Source organism: Pygocentrus nattereri, chromosome 5, assembly GCF_015220715.1.
Source record: "Pygocentrus nattereri isolate fPygNat1 chromosome 5, fPygNat1.pri, whole genome shotgun sequence".
Classification (NCBI taxonomy): domain Eukaryota; kingdom Metazoa; phylum Chordata; class Actinopteri; order Characiformes; family Serrasalmidae; genus Pygocentrus; species Pygocentrus nattereri.
The window spans coordinates 45,509,654-45,526,895 of NC_051215.1; the positions used below are offsets into that span (position 1 = coordinate 45,509,654).

The 17,242-nt window shown below is 41.4% G+C and overlaps 2 protein-coding genes across 5 annotated transcripts in view; one reads left to right on the top strand and one right to left on the bottom strand.

Annotated features, from left to right (window-relative positions):
- glud1a (glutamate dehydrogenase 1a) overlaps positions 1 to 2,234 on the bottom strand; it is a 19,950-nt gene extending 17,716 nt beyond the window's left edge. Inside the window, exon 1 of the mRNA XM_017715874.2 lies at positions 1,399 to 2,234. Within this exon, the coding sequence (XP_017571363.1) occupies positions 1,399 to 1,798 (400 nt within the window). The 5' untranslated portion in view covers positions 1,799 to 2,234. The remainder of the gene's footprint in view (positions 1 to 1,398) is intronic.
- On the top strand, positions 1,631 to 15,654 carry shld2 (shieldin complex subunit 2). Of its 4 annotated transcripts, none has more exons than XM_037538549.1 (9): positions 1,631 to 1,769; positions 6,203 to 7,670; positions 8,661 to 8,768; positions 9,207 to 9,401; positions 11,643 to 11,789; positions 13,074 to 13,280; positions 13,375 to 13,612; positions 14,005 to 14,120; positions 14,526 to 15,654. In XM_037538549.1, exons 2-9 carry the CDS (start codon positions 6,299 to 6,301, stop codon positions 14,699 to 14,701), a joined length of 2,559 nt encoding a protein of 852 aa, XP_037394446.1. In that variant the 5' UTR covers positions 1,631 to 1,769; positions 6,203 to 6,298; the 3' UTR covers positions 14,702 to 15,654. The 4 variants fall into 4 exon arrangements, with proteins under 4 accessions (XP_037394446.1, XP_037394448.1, XP_037394449.1 ...); XM_037538551.1 differs by having other exon boundaries at positions 14,005 to 14,116; positions 14,526 to 14,703; XM_037538550.1 differs by lacking the exon at positions 1,631 to 1,769 and adding an exon at positions 1,971 to 2,096.
- Positions 15,655 to 17,242: the final 1,588 nt, after the last annotated feature.

The following is a 17,242-nucleotide window of genomic DNA, read 5'->3' on the forward strand; positions in this document are numbered from 1 at the left end:
TCCAAAGGACAGGCTGATGGTTCTGTCTGAATCCTGCTTTAGACACTTGAGCAGAACATATTCCAATCTCGTAACTAAATGGACTTACACGAAGTAAAATATTACTCCAGTAAAAGTAGAAGTCCTTACTCTAGACCTCCACTTGAGTAAAAGTACTAAAGTATTTGCCTGCAAATGTACTTAAGTATCGAAAGTAAAAGTACTAAAAGAGTAATTCTGGCTCTGATCTGGTCCTTTTATCATTTTTATAACCAGACTGGCTTCATGAACTCATTTCAGGTGAAAGTCCTCCAGCGTCTCTCTTGGTAAACCAGTCTTTTAATAGAACGTCATTAATTAGTGATGCTGACGTCTTTTAAAATGATCATAAGCACAAAACACTGAAGGTAAACAGTTTCCATCAGGGAGAACCGAGTGGCTCTGAAATCACTTTTTACACACAAGCAAAGTTTCAGTTTAAGATTACTTTGTAAATTAGTTACAAGCTGAATAAAAACTGGCTTTAAACTCAGGATCACAGATGAGCTCCTTTACTGTGTTGATCTGTAGGCCTCTGTTCATAAACATAAACTAACCCAAACTGATTTACTATAAAATGAAAGTGTTTGTATGAACTCAGAAAAAAAGAAACAGGCCAGTCACGACTGCATATGTGGAAATATTTCTATATTGTGGTCTATTTACAGGTTAGGTTAGTTCATCACTGGCGCTCTGGCTTTGCGCTTCTTTTGTTTTGACATGTTACGTTTTTATAGACACAAAAAACAAAAGGAACGACAGATTTCTCACAATGTAGTGGAGTGAAAAGTCAGATATTAGACTCTGAAATGTAGTGGAGTGAAATAAAAAGTCGCCCAAAGTGGAAATACTTAAGTAAAGTACAGATACAGGAAAAAACTACTTAAGTACAGAAACTCATTACATTTACTTAGTTACTGTCCACCACTGACTATTAGCACCCTGCAGACGCTGGTCATTTTGCTGAGGTAAAGCTAAAGTAGCTGCTGGACTATCGGCCATAAGCTGAACTGCACTAGCAGAAGTTTCGATTTAACTTCTTCAGCTGTTGACAGACTCCAGCTCCGCTCCGCAGCAGTGAGGATGCGGATAGAGGGACGGGCAACAGCGAAACCTAAACCAAAACCAGCGCCGAGAGGTTTTAAACATGGATTATTTGAACCAAATGTGACCTCTCAAGCAACGTTTGGTGTTAAGACTGTTGAACATTATAACTAACGTTACACCGTCAGCCCCCTGAACCCCCCTCTCCCCCCCCAACTCAGAGCTGTTTACAGCTAACTAACGCTAGCCAACGTTAGCTAGCGTGTTAGCACGGTGCGCTAGCTAAAATCCTCCCAGTTCTGCGATGTCATGAGCTCGTTTGCTTATCTAACTTACCCCCTTTGCAGGGAGTCCTGTGCTGGCTGTGCTGGGCCCTGTAGCCCTCTACAATCTCCCACTCCCCGTTATCGCGCTTCAGGGGGAAGGAGACGGCCAGGACGTGGTTGCACGGTTTGATGATCTTCAGGATTCCCCTCACTCGGTGCCTCTTCTGCTCCGGCGTCTCTCTGGTCTTCAAACTCTCCACGAGTTTGTCCTCGACTATCGCCGCACCTCGGTCGAAGAAGCCCTCCACCATCCTGAAGAAGTTCGGGTCATCCTCTTTGTCCACGACCTGGCTGTAGCGCTGAAGCCGAAGCAGGGAGGCTGAGGCCGGCAGTCCCGCGTCGGCGTAGGCCGAGGCCACGGCGCCACTGCCGGCTGCCCGGGTAAGCAGCTCCCCCAGATACCTGTACATGTCTCAATGCACAGAGAGGCTAGATAGTTGGGGAAATCTCTCTGTGTTTGGTGTTTCCCGGCGTGATAGGGAGAAGAAATGATGGTCTTCTTCCTTCGCCTTCTCTGTTCAGCGCTGAACTGACACGCACCATCTGTAAAGAGTGGCTGTTAAAAAGCGAGCAGTGCCGAGTCCCCACCTCACTCTGGGAGGTGGTCTGTGAGCTGAATAACAAACCTCCAAAACAAACAGCACACCCCGAATCACTAGGATTCACTACCAAACACGCAAGGACGTTGTTTTGTGCTGTACTAAAGCGGTAAGAGAAACCGAATGATACGTTGAAAAAGTCGCCTGCCTTTTGGACACTTTGATCAGAAAGCGGTCACTGGGAGGTCAGTCACTCCAGGAGAGCCTAACTCTCGTTTGGATTATTAGAGGTCGCCTAGCATCCCCACCTTTCTGTACTAGTGATTCGTAAATGCTATTTTAGGTTTGTCGTAGAGAGCTGATTCTGTATGCTCTGCACTTTTTGAAATGCTGTATATTTTGCAGTAAAGGTGAAGGTGGGGCTTTGACAGCTGTTGTCCCACCCCAATTTATTTGCTGAGCTCTAGCTTAGTAACTTGCAGAAACAGTAACCTTCTTAACCCTCCTGCCCTCTTCACCTCCCATCCCTTACTTTAGTGTTCCTGGTCAAAACTGACCGGCCTGTTTTAACTACTCTTAAATTAGCACAAAAACCATTTTTCACCACCGTATTTTTTATTCAACATTCTTTAGCTGTGAACAATGTTTTAAAGTAGTGTTTTAACCTGAATTTAAAGAATTAGACGTAAAATAACTGCAGTGAAAATACAAATAGAGTGAGTGAGTTGGGGGGTGTGTATGAGGATGAGTGAGTGAGTGAGTTGGGGGGGGGTGTATGAAGATGAGTGAGTGAGTTGGGGGGGTGTGTATGAGGACGAGTGAGTGAGTTGGGGGGGTGTGTATGAGGACGAGTGAGTGAGTTGGGGGGTGTGTGTATGAGGACGAGTGAGTGAGTTGGGGGGGGGGTGTATGAGGATGAGTGAGTGAGTTGGGGGGGGGGTGTATGAGGATGAGTGAGTGAGTTGGGGGGGGGTGTATGAGGATGAGTGAGTGAGTTGGGGGGGTGTATGAGGATGAGTGAGTGAGTTGGGGGGGGTGTATGAAGATGAGTGAGTGAGTTGGGGGGGGTGTGTATGAGGATGAGTGAGTGAGTTGGGGGGGGTGTGTATGAGGATGAGTGAGTGAGTTGGGGGGGGTGTGTATGAGGATGAGTGAGTGAGTTGGGGGGGTGTGTATGAGGATGAGTGAGTGAGTTGGGGGGGTGTATGAGGATGAGTGAGTGAGTTGGGGGGGTGTATGAGGATGAGTGAGTGAGTTGGGGGGGGTGTGTATGAGGATGAGTGAGTGAGTTGGGGGGGGTGTATGAGGATGAGTGAGTGAGTTGGGGGGGGTGTGTATGAGGATGAGTGAGTGAGTTGGGGGGGTGTGTATGAGGATGAGTGAGTGAGTTGGGGGTGTGTATGAGGATGAGTGAGTGAGTTGGGGGGGTGTGTATGAGGATGAGTGAGTGAGTTGGGGGGGTGTGTATGAGGATGAGTGAGTGAGTTGGGGGGGTGTGTATGAGGATGAGTGAGTGAGTTGGGGGGGTGTGTATGAGGATGAGTGAGTGAGTTGGGGGGGGGGTGTATGAGGATGAGTGAGTGAGTTGGGGGGGGTGTGTATGAGGATGAGTGAGTGAGTTGGGGGGGTGTGTATGAGGATGAGTGAGTGAGTTGGGGGTGTGTGTATGAGGATGAGTGAGTGAGTTGGGGGGGGGGTGTATGAGGATGAGTGAGTGAGTTGGGGGGGGGGTGTATGAGGATGAGTGAGTGAGTTGGGGGGGGGGTGTATGAGGATGAGTGAGTGAGTTGGGGGGGTGTGTATGAGGATGAGTGAGTGAGTTGGGGGGGGGGTGTATGAGGATGAGTGAGTGAGTTGGGGGGGGTGTGTGTATGAGGATGTTTTCTGTCTGATGGATGAATATAGTCTGGATACCCATTCATTTCCTATGGCGGTCACTTTTGACCGGGAACACCACAGGTGCAACGATTGATTCTCACTCAAAATTCTATGAAAGAGGTGATCATCACTTTTATATGTTCAAGTGCACAGTGTGGAGGATATCATAAGGCCTTGAGGCAATCAGATGTAAAACACAATATTTATGAGTGTTTTAAGTTGTAAATCCTGTCAGATTTGACCCGAACACGACAGGAAGGTTAAACAGGTTTTGACTTCTTGAGGCATCTTAAAAAGAATCATCTTCACAAATAAAGCAAATGGTGTGAAAATGTATACAGATTGTTTTCAATTACAAAATGCACAGAGTGACAAAAAGTCAAAATGATCCTTGCATCACTGTTTTGTTATTTGCCCAACCAGTGATCAAGTACTGGCAGTGACGTTAGTGATCCACCCATGTTTATCACGCTTTAGGCTTGTGAGGTCATTGCTGTCCTATAGGTCAGTCACGCTATATTTAAAGTCCTTTGGTCTTTCAAGCAGAGGATCGTCTATCTTGCAGACTGAGGTCGTATAAAGCAAGGTTCAACCACTGACCCTTTGCTCTGCACTGCTGTAGTAAACCAACCCTTGCTGGGTAATTCTTTGGTCAGCAGGGTCCAAAAGTGAGTGAAGGCCACACATAATGATCCACCCAAATGCTTTACACGTGAGGACATAGCATGAGGTTTGTCACGTCTTTCCTGAGTCTGAAGTAATCTGTTGGTAGTTATACAAACAGTGGCTCTTTATCATCTTTGGAAATGCTGGTCAGTTTGTACTGCTCCAGGAAATATTCGCCAGAGATGTTACTCAGTACAAGATACCTTTTAAAATAAATTTAGTGCAATTCAAAGGCCTTCATTTATGCCAGGAAACATGTAGAGCTGTACAAGCTGTAGACAAAAATGTGGAGGGTGATGTTTTGTTAAAAAGGTCTTGTGCATGAAAATAATTAATAATGAATATCCTGCTGATGAGTGCTGTAAGGGTCATCAGTGACAGGTCTGAGGGCACTGTAGTAGACAGAGTTCAGATTTTTCAAGGTAGAAGCATCGGCATTAATGCAAGTTGTCACCATAAACAATGGCTGAAGTGAAGGTCATCTGGGCAGTTAAAAGCATCACAAATTATGTGTGAAGTGATATTGCAGTGTCTTTTACTATTGTCCAGTCACTGGATTGTAACATTTTCAGCCTTGGGGAAAATAATGACTGCCTGTTCATTGAAAATGTCTGATGTATAGACTGTAGCAAGGTGTGTACCAGTAATTAAGCAAGTAGAGCATAATTCAGTGTCCACAGTTAAACTAAAATTCACACTCTTAGCTTTGCTGCAGCTGGAGTTCTTTAGAAAATAGACGAATCAGTGATCTTCATTCTGTTTCTCCTCCTTCTTCCTCCCTACATGCCACCCCAGTCCTCCGCCCCATGAGTTTCCTGTATGCCTTTATGCAGTAAATCTCTTGCGCTTTCAACATCTATTGGACTCTGTTATGTCATTGGCTCAAATGAGCCAACACCCACCACCTGATTGGTGATTTTTTTGTACAGTGAAGTTGTTTTCATGATTATTGCCAGCTGTGGGATTCTGTACTAGAGCTGCAGCTGAATAATTCCTGACCTGTTTTTCTGGACCATTGACTTACGGAGTCCTAGAAGTTGATGAGAATAAACTAGATGGAGTCATGAACTTGTGATAATGAAGAAAAACAGGTTTATTTCAAGATGTCTTCATATAGAGATGTTAACAAATCACCATTTTTGGTTCATTCTTCAAACAGAGAGCAGAAGCAAACAGCTATTGTAGAGAGTGTTATCACCCTTAACTGGCCCAAACAAACTTGCCCCCGTAAGTCTCAAAGTTATGTTCCCATGATAGAGAGGCATAGAGCAGTACAGAACATCCTAAGATGACCTTAGAGGATGAGGCATTGAGAGACAAAACGACTATTCTGATAGAGAGATAAGCTCATAAAAGTTATACAATTAACAATTTTCCAACAGAACACTGACAGAATGTGTACTAAAACTACATTTGTTATAGTAAACCTTTTTTATCATAATTTCTGAGACTTACACAAATACACAATACACAAAATGCTGTCGTCGTAATGGTAAATTTGCTAATAAATGCATTTATATTTGTATGTGGATTATTCAGGATAAAATATAATTATTGGGACTTATAAGATGATATTTTTCCAGCCTAAACTAGCCTACTTATTGACTAACAGTGGATTTTCATCTGTGAATCCTGATGGAGTAATTAGGCTTAAGTTGGCTCGATTGTGTTTGAACAAGCAGCCACATGAGCTCTTAGATCATTTTGTAATGATGTGTTTTTATTTTTCAGCCAAGAAATGCTTCTTCCTAAAGAAAAAACTGAAGATATAAGGGCTGTAAAGCTGAGCATAACTGAATATTAGAAAGATGAACAGTGTGAAGGAATATGACGGATAAACCGAAAATCCATGTGTTTTTGGGCGCACCTCATCCCTCATCGCTGACTGACAAGGCTCCAGGCAGAGAGTCCTTGCAGTGGAATACTTTGGAGCTTTGCTGGAGTCAGGGTAGACTGAGACCTAGGACAGAGTCTAATGACGTCCAAACACAATCTGAACATAATGAAGACACCACGGCAAAAGATTCAGGTGGTGTAGGCACTGATGATGCTGTAGACACCATTAGTAAGTTGAAACCAGCCATAGTTCATGAGAAGCTTAGTTCTTTAGGTTCTAAAGAAGGTCACAAGACAGTGTCTGAAGATGACTTCACGTCCTCAGTTGACCTGTCTAGTCGTATAAGGACTGATATTGCTGAAGAAGTCATTGGTAAACTAATCCCAACCAGTGATCATGAGAAGCATAGCTTGTCAACATCTCCTGAGGCTAACAGGGCAGTGTCTGAAGATGACTCCACTCCTTCAATTAGCCAGTCTTATCTATCAAAGCATGCACATCCAGAAAAGGATGACTTTTGTCCTGGGGTGGTTACTGAATACCTGGACATCTGCTTCCCTTCCCCACAACCTGGCCCAAGTTCTGACTATGTGATCAGACATCCTCAGCCAAGTCCTGCCATGTCTGTGGAGACTGAATATCTAACCATTTGGACCAAGAGCCAAGGGTTGCTCCTGAGAGGAAGAGTGGTTAAGCAACCTGAAGCTGGCTCACAGGGGACACCCACACCTCCCCTGACTTCACCAAAGCAAACACCTTTAGCTTCTGTGGGCTCCCCAGAGCTCTATAGTCCAGAGGTCAGCCCAGGGCTGAGGGGCCTGGGGGGAACCCTGCAAGGTTCAGTTGAGCTTTTTTATGGGACTCTGAGCCAGAGGCACCAGGAAGGAGGTGTGGTTTTGGAGTGCACACCCGATGGGATTCTGTGCTCTCAGGCAAGCCCTCCAAGCCGTGCTGAGGTAGCCATGGAGCCGGAGGGTCCTGGACTGCTTGGTGGCTCACCAAACTCATCTGTAGAAAGCTCACCTGCTCCCAGCACCCCTAAACGAGCAAAGCTATCTCCAGCCGCAACCAAGTGTCATCAGCGGATGGGACAGAAAAGTGGACTGCCACTCGATGGTCCCACCACTCTTCTCTCTAGGTGCAGGAATCATGGTGTGCATTACTCCATCTTGGTCGCTGTGGTGCACCCCTGCCACCTGAGGGAGATCAAAGTGAAGTCGGGAGCATCAGCGGGATCCTGCGTTGCCCTGGCGTCATTGATTGTTACTGACCAGTCAGGAGTGGAGATGAAGGTGGTGCTGTGGAGGACAGCAGCATTCTGGGCCCTGTCAGTATATCCAGGAGACATACTGCTTGTCACAGGTCAGATTTATGACATGATTATTTGGGGAAAAAAAAAGCAGTTCAGGGAGAGTAGTATCAAAACCATAATCGGAGATTCTAGATCAACACACAAGAAAAATGCTTTGCAAAAATGCATCTAAACAATAAGAAATACGACTTAGTTTTTTTCTGAAAGTAGTTAAAATTTCTGATGGGAGTCATGTAATCATATAATCTTATATGTAAAACAAGAGGTGTGTAAATTCTGCAGCATCGTCATTGTGCTCTTTAAGGGGTCTATATCATGGAAAACCAAATTTTCTTCAGTTCTATGAAGTAATAAAGACCGATGTGGTATGTGAACGTTGTCCATATACTCCCTGACTGAAAACTAAGTTAAAACTCTTTTGTATGTTATGTTTCATTCAGCCCCCAGGAGTTTCGCCCACCCATTCATATTTAAGTTATAAGAATTGGGCACAATACAGGGCAGCATATCAGAACAGAGTTCTTTTACATATCATTGCTGTTGGAAGAAAATCTTGTATCTCCATTTTTGGCATTTTTCAGTTTTTGACATAATTTGAAAGTATCTGTTACTCTTTACATTGTTTGTAAATTTTGAGTGGCCTAAAAGAAATTACCCAAAATGATATGGGAAAAATTCTGGTTCCATTGACTTACATTACAGGAGAAAGAAAAAACTTACTTCACTTTCAAAGTTACTATTTTGGAGATACAAGGTTTTCTTCAGACAGCAGCGATATATTTGCCTTAAAGACACAGCAACAAAAAACATTCAGTTTAATTCTAAAGGATAGAGAGAGAGTTTGGAAACTGGCCATGTGAAAATAACCGTACCTCAGTGAAAATACAAGAAAAATGTAGGATATGAGACTTTCCATGCTAAAACTGCAGTTACATTACATTGCTACAGTTACTGTTGTAACAGTAGCTTTTGTTACTGCTGTTACTGTTATGTTCCTGTGGTACTCGGTCCCTGTTAGCATTATGTATTACTTTTTTCAGGTGTGATGTTGCATGAGGACAAATGGCGAGGAGAAACAGTACTACAGTCTTCTTATATCAGCCAGCTACTAAACCTGGGCCAGATCACTCAAGACCATACTCCACAAGGTAACATAAAGTAACACAACTAATGACTTATCGATACTGCGCTATTTAAATAGGTATTATCCCTTTACTGTGAGCATAGGCTTGAACTACAGGAGGCGTTTGGTCATTCTCCCTTACAACTTAAAGAAGGGGAGGACAATGCCCTTTCAGTTTTAGTGCAAAGCTTGAGAAAAGCCATTTTTTTCCCTTGTCTTTACTTATGAGTTCCGTTCTATTTTGCTCTGCACATTAAGCGGAAGAGTGAGTTACCTAGGAGGACACACAGATATATTTTAACCAAACAGAAAAGTTGGTTTCCTTGATTGTGAAGTGCTATGTGGTTGTTTGATTTTTTTTGTTTTTTACATTTCTGCAGTTTTTGTCAGTGTTAATTTCTCTTAAATATGTCAGATATGTTTGTTCAGTCCTTTTAATGCTTGTTTCCATGACGATCTCCAGCCCCACACAATGTAAATATTCATACTCTGAGAGCTTTGTGTACTCATCTGAATGAGAAGCGCCCTCTGCTGGTGTCTCTGCCTCCTCGCACTGTTCAGAACATGCACTCCATCCCCTTCATCCGGCTCGGCTCTCTACGGCCTGATACACTCGTTCATGCACTGCTGAGAGTCAAACATGCCAGGACAATTGCAGGTAATTTTCTCATATAGATACAAGCTGCGTTCCATAAATCTGTCCCAGCTGTTATTATTTTCATGATGTTTGGATGTAGCAAATGTCTGTTTGAAGTAGAAAAGATCTTATTAGTGGCAGTACAAGCTTAATGTCCAGGATCTGACCGTATGAGAGCACTGTGCCTTAGTGTCCAGTATATCAGTATGTTATATAGATTTTTTCTAAGTAAAATCTTTGAAACTTTTTTCAAGAGCAAATAGACATTTCCATGAACATTTTTACATATGTTCTGGGAATGTGAGCCTATTACGTTAGGAAACTGTTACTTTTTGTTTACGGAAAAGATTGAATTTTACAGTTTATTAATGCATTAAATATTAATGTTATTATCTGGCTTTACTGCTGCAAAAAAGCAACAATTCAATTTTGGTTTACTCCTGATTTTACAACTTCATTGGGATTGGGTTTTTTATTTATCTGTTTATTTATTTATATCTTTTCAACCTATATTCAATGGAATACACTAGAAAGACAAGATATTTAATGTTCACATAGATAAACTTTATTGTTTTTTGTAAATATTCACTTATTTTGAATTTGATCCCTGCAACATGTCCCAAAGAAGTTGGGACAGGGGCAACAAAAGACTGGGAAAGTTGAGGAATGCTAAAAAAAACCTGTTTGGAATATTCCACAGGTGAACAGGTTAATTGGAAACAGGTGAGTGTCATGATTGGGCATAAAGGGAGCATCCCTGAAAGGCTCAGTCGTTCACAAGCAAGGACGGGGCGAGGTTCACCACTTTCTATAGTCCAACAATTTAAGAACGTTTCTAAATATGCAGTTGCAAGCAATTTAGGGATTTCATCATCTACAGTCCATAATATCATCAAAAGATTCAGAGAATCTGGAGAAATCTCTGCAGGTAAGCAGCAAGGCAGAAAACCAACACTGAACGCCCGTGACCTTCGATCCCTCAGGCGGCACTGCATTAAAAACCGACATCATTCTGTAACGGATATTCCCACATGGGCTCAGGAACACTTCAGAAAACCACTGTCAGTGAACTCAGTTCGTCGCTCCATCTAAAAGTGCAAGTTAAAACTCTGCCATGCAAAGCAAAAGCCACATATCAACACCACCCAGAAACACCGCCGGCTTCTCTTGGCCCGAGCTCATCTGAGATGGACTGACACAAAGTTAATCAACAATTAGTGTCCTCAGTTCCCAAATGCTTATTAAGTGTAGTTAAAAAGAAAGGTGATGTAACACAGTGGTAAACACGCCCCTGTCCCAACTTCTTTGGAACGTGTTGCAGGCATCAAATTCAAAATGCTTGAATATTTGCAAAAACATTAAAGTATCCTTTTGAACATTGGGGTTGTGTGTGTGTGTATGTATGTATGTGTGTGTGTGTGTGTGTATATATATATATATGTGTGTATATATGTATATATATGTATATGTATGTATGTATGTATATATATATATATATATATATATATATATATATATATATATACACGCAAACACACACACACACACAAAAATTTTTTGTGACCCCTAAAGATATGAATACAATGTTGGGGAAAAAACATCAATTAAGAAAATACAACATGGCATTTGAGCTAAAAAACCATCTGCCATCTATCCCCTACTTCCACCTCTTTTACTTTTTTAATCCCACAAACGGGGAAATTCCACCTCTGCATTTAACCCATCCGTGAAGTGAAACACCACATACACACTAGTGAATAGACAAACACTAGGGGGCAGTGAGCACATTTGCCCAGAGCGGTGGGCAACGCTATCCACGGCACCCGGGGAGCAGTTGGGGGTTGGGTGTCTTGCTCAAGGACACCTCAGTCATGTGCTGTCGGCACTGGGGATTGAACCGGCAACCTTCCAGTCGCAGGGCCAGCTCTCTAACCTCCAGACCACGACTGCCTGATATGTTCCAGACAGTAAACTATTACTGGTCAGTTATTTTCACATATAAACAAATCTCAATAAAAATTTATCACAGAAAACATATTATATACTATATACTGTATTGCATTATACATTAGTGTTTCACAGACTACTGTATTCTTGGTGGATACTGTATACGATGGCATTAACTTCACAGTATGCTTGTAAACTTCTATCACATTAATTGTGTGCTCACACCAGTTGCTGGCAGAAGTCGTCAGTGCTTCAAACCAAGGTAATGATATGTTTTAAGGTTGTGTAACTGTGTGTGTGTGTTTGTTGCTTTAGCCTGGCGTGATGAAGCAGAAGGAGTAGCCCGGACAGGCAGTGTGCTGAAGGCTGTGTTGATCGTTGATCAGGGAGACGGCAAACAGGGTGCTGTGGTTCTTTGGGGATCTGCCCTAGCCTGGCTACAGCGCTTGCACAAGAACAAGGGTGAGGAATGCGTCATTGAATTCTACTGGATTTGACTGTATAAATGGCTTTTGGTCGTATCAGACAGCAAAAACAGTGATTGAACCAAATATCTAATTTACACAACTTTCACCTAAATAAAATAAAGTGAATCAGCCAAGTCATGTTTAGTATCCATACATGGAGAAATGTATAGAAAAATACAGGCTTCAAGACGGCTGCCATGCAATACAACTTTTTTTCATTTCATACAGTACTGTGCGAAAGTCAGAGATGACAACATTTCATTTATTTAATTGCTGGTCATGACAGCCATTAAATACAAGTGATTCATTCTTCAGCATCAGGAAATAAAGCAGGAAACATATTTTAATAAAAGCTTATACAGAAGCCTCAACAGCTAAATACAATACCAAACCCTTCAGTCTTTAGTGTGACCTTTGTATTTATTACAGCTTCCATTCTTTTCAGGAGACTCGCTTTAGTTTTTGTAAGAAATCTGCAGGGTTGTTTTTCAACACATACAAAGTTCAGTCTTAGAAGTTGGTTGCATTTTCTGCTTCTCCTGATCCGAGTAATACCGAACACGTTCAGTGGTGTTGAGGTCTGGACTGGGATGGTCCCTTCATTGTTCTGAGAACACCAGCAGCTTCTTTGTTTGATTTACTAAATTTCTCTTTTTTGTGTGTTTCCTTTTCTCAGCAATGGCTGCTTGACAGCTACACATCTCAGTATTGAGTTGTCTTCTGCCAGTGGAAGGCTGGACAGAAACACATAATTATTTTCAGATCTGTGGAGCATGATTTTTTTTTTTTACTGCCTCGCAAAGACGTGACAGACTGATGGTTGACATGACAGTTTTAGTGGTCTGTCGGATTTTGGAGTTATTAGTCTCACAAAAAATAAATGAAGGTGGCTTTGGACTTTTACACATTACTATAGATTTTAAAGTTAACAGTATGTCATACAGTATCAAATCATATCAAGTTTTTTTTTGAGAATGCAATATAATTTAACCTACTTAAAAAGTATACTGTTTGCACACTGGCTTTTAGCTTCCTTTGCTTATTAACGTTATCCTCCAGTGCGAAACTAAATAAGCAAAATTAGAACACGTCTTGGCTGATCCACTAAGGCAAAGGGAATTTTTTACTTTTGGCTGAGCAGCTATAATGTAATGAACTTTAGCTCAACTAATTTTTTTTTTAACTTTTGACATTTGTGTATATTTTCCAAAGGAATATTTTCTTTAAAATGTGCTTCGTTGTACTTAAGCAATTTAAACAATACCCACATTTAATTTAGATGCTGTTTGGGAGTTCCGTCTGCTGCTGGTGAAGCAGGATGTGACCTCTGGTCTGCTGGAGCTTCACTCCACTCCATGGAGCTCCTGTCAGCCTCTGTTCCCGGATGACACGCGATGCAGAGAGTTCTACAACAAAGCCTGCTCACACAGAGGCAGCAATAGCTTTGAGATTGACCTGCACACACTCCTGTCCCAGAAGTACACAGGTGCGGAGGAGTCCACACAGATAAATATCACAAATGGTTCTTTGACTTTTTTGACTGGCACTCAACCAACAACTTTGCTCTCTCTGCTTGTTAGGTGAAGTGGAGCTGAGAGTTCAAATCGCAGCATTCCAGTTCCAGAGCAGCCCGTCCCAAGAAGCAATGCAGCCCATGAACAGAGAGACGCCTCTAGAGAGGATCCTGGAGGTTGTGTGTGGTGACATCACTTTCCCCGGCTGTGGCTTGTGCTGTGCTGAACTGGACACAGACGAGAATGGAATCTACAGACCTTGCTACCCCTGCCTGCCTCACACTGGAGTACGTCGCTATTACAGGTATCAACTTCACTCAAAGTCACATCAAAGTCGCTCTCGCTTACTCTGAACATCTGTCTCTACCAGTCTTTCTCTGTCTCCCTGATTTTCTGTCTGTCTGTCTGTCTGTCTATTATTGGTGAAAATCTCGCAATTCATAATTTGACTATATTCCAATTCAGATTTAATTCAGATCATACAGTGATAAACTATCACTGTGTGATGTAGGTCACTTTGCTAAAAAACAGTTCTTATCCTGGCCCTGCTTAAATGGGAAAGATTGTGCAGTGCTACATGCAAAAGCGTGGAGAAGTATTTATTTTCTCTCATTTAATTTCTTGCTTTCACTCATACTTTACACTGACATATTTCTCCCTCTCTACAGTCCTTTTACCAGCTGTTTATTTTTGCAGGCCAGCTGTTCTGACTGTGAGAGAAGGAGAGTGTCGAGTGTGCGTGCAGGTTCCACCCACTCTCGTGCAGAAGATCCTGATGAACACCCCACCAGACAAGCTGAACAAACCTGTAGGTGAGGCAACAAAGAGCTCTTCTTCCTTTTACTCATCTTCTAGCATCTTTGCCATATCTGCACACTGTACTTAATGTTGTTTAACCATTAGAAATAGCCAGCGATAAGAAAATCATATTGTAGTTTGATACTCATAATTTCTCACTCAGTCAAACAAGTAGAGAAATTATGTTACAAGTGCAGATTCTAAACTGTCAAACGATTTATGTTTGTAAGAGAAGTGTTTTATTGTTTTATTAGGATTGGAACTTAATGAACCTGTCAGTACAGAGTTTTAATCAAATCAATGTGTCATTTGTGTATAAATATATAAATGTAGTTCAAATTGTAGCTATGTAATTACTTCAATACATTTAAACCGACTTAGGGTTAAAGTTTTCTGTCCCTGCTACTGTCATCCCTCAGCTCCTGCATCAGAAGAGAGGTTTTTCCATGTTGTAAGTAAGAGGATCCACTCCATGCTGTCCACTCTGCGGACCTCGTATCATCTGACCATCCGCAGTCATTTCGACTGTGATGAAAACAGCATTCCAATCGCTCAGAACTTCTTGCTGTTGGATTTTAATTCACAGGAAGCATGACGACATTGTGCCCTCAAAGCTGTGACTTGCATCAGGAACAGAAGCAACACAGACCAGCTGGACACAGACCAGCAATCAGTATCGTTTCATGTGCTCTTAAATTGTATATATATTGGGCCTGTGTATATGTTTATATATATATTTTTTTTTCCACAATATAAACCTGCTTTGTTGTTTAATGTGCTTGTTACGATGATTCACAAACAAACAGTGTTGTTTCAGTCTTGCAGTTGTGTGCCAATGTAACATAAGTGCCCTAGAGTGCTTGTGCTATTTGAATATTCGACAGCATGGAAAACACTAAAAAGCACAGGACAGTGGGAAACACTTACATTAGCACAAAGCTGCAGGACTGAACACCACCATTTGCTTGTGAATCAGTGTAAAAAGCCCATTAAACAACAAAGTAGGTTAGAGGGATATGTGTAAATATGTTGATTTTCATGCAAAAACAACTATTATTTAAAAACAGACTTTGCAGCTCAGTTCTGCATAGACTGTGATGATGCAATATTTATCTGAATGGATTCCGCCTCAGTTGAGTTTTTAGTTGATGTGGCATGCTTAAATTGAAGTCGTGATTACTACCATGGGATTTCTTTAAGTTTTAGTCAAAAATATTGTCAAATTTCTTTCAGCAAACATTAGGGGAATTAAAGGATCTTGGATAGACCTGCAGCTTCTGCTAATGTGACACAGACTGCTCTCGTGCATGTGTCTAGTCGCAGTAACTCAAGGCAAACAGAGTAGTAGTAAAATCTAAAAAATGTTTTACTGCTCACTCGTGTGGCCCCATCAGCTCAAAAATATTTCCATGAGAACAGTATCATAAAGGGTAAGGCACATATTTCAAAATATGTGTACATATGTATCAAAAATTGGATATATGTGCATAATATATGGATCATATATCTGTGTCTGATACATATTTGAATACATACCAGTAGAGTATTCATTGTCACTATGTTATCTGTTTGCTTTTGAATATGAAATTATAATTTATTACATTTTTTAATACAAGCCCTTTTCCTAAAAAGTTGGGATGCTGTGGAAAATCTAAATAAAAACAAAATGCAATAATGTGCAAATCATTTAAACCCTATATTTAGTTGAAAATGACAACGTATCAAATGTTGAAACTGAGAAATTTTTTAAATGAATATATATATTTTTAATATATATGCCTATTTTGAATATGATGCCAGCAACACATTCCAAAAAACCTGGGATAGAGGCAACAAAAGGCTGGTAAAGTTGTGTAATGCTTAAAAACACCTGGTGGTTAATTGGAAACAGGTCAGTTACATGATTGGGTATAAAATGAGTATCCCAGAGCATCTCAGAAGTAAAGATGAGGAGGGGTTGACCACTCTGTGAAAGAGTGCAACAATTCAAGAATGTTTCTGAACATAAAATAGCGAAGAACTTTTGCTTTTCATCATCTATGATGCATAATAACATTACAAGATTCTGAGAATCTGGAGAATTCTCTGTATGCAAGGATTCAAGGCCAAAACCCAGTATTTGCTGGCTGTGATTTTTGGGCCCTCAGGTGGCCCTGCATTAAAAACAAACACGATTCTGTAGAGGAAATCACTGCATGGGCTCAGGAACACTTCTGAAAAACACTGTCTATGAAAACAGTTCTGCGCTGCTTCCACATGCTGATTAAAACTCTTCAACGTAAAGAAGAAATGATATAAACAGGATCCAGGAATGCTGCCACCTTCTCTGGGCCTGAGCTCATTTAAATGGACTAAGGGGAAGGGGAGAAGTGTCCTGTGGTCTGGCGAATCAACATTAGAAATTCTTTTTGGAAATCATGGACACTGTGTCCTCTGGGATAAAAACAACACAGCTTGTTATCAGTGCACAGTTCAAAAGCCAGTATTCATGATGGTATAGGGGTGCATTAGTGCACATGGCATCTGTGAAAGCACCATTAATGCTGAACATTATATACATGTTTTGGAAACGTATGCTGCAATCCAGATGACGTCTTTTTCAGGAAAGACCTTGATTACTTCAGGAAGACATCCTTTGTGTGTTACAATAGCATGGCTCCATAGTAAATGAGTCGGGGTGCTAACCTGACCTTCCTGCAGTCCAGGCCTGTTGAGCTGCTGAAATCCTATATCAAAAAAGAATGTGAAAACATTTCACTTTCAAAACTACAGCAGTGTCTCCTCAGTTCCCAAACACTTACAGAGTGTTGTTAAAAGAGGAGGTGATGAAACACAGTGGTAAACACGCCACCATCCCAGCTTTTTGGAAAAGTTGGCATCAAATTCAAAATGGACATACATTTTTCAAAATTTCAACATTTGATTAGTTGTCATTTCACTATTTTCAATGAAATGTAGGGGTTATATGATTTGCACGTCTTTGAACTTTGCTTTTATTTACATTTTGCACAGGGTCCCAACTTTTTTGGAAATGGGGCTGTAATTTAATTATGTGTCATGTGACAGTATTTTCATGAATTTCACGTTTTTAATGCTTCTACCTTATAATGTGCGTGTATTTAGAGTTCAGTTATGT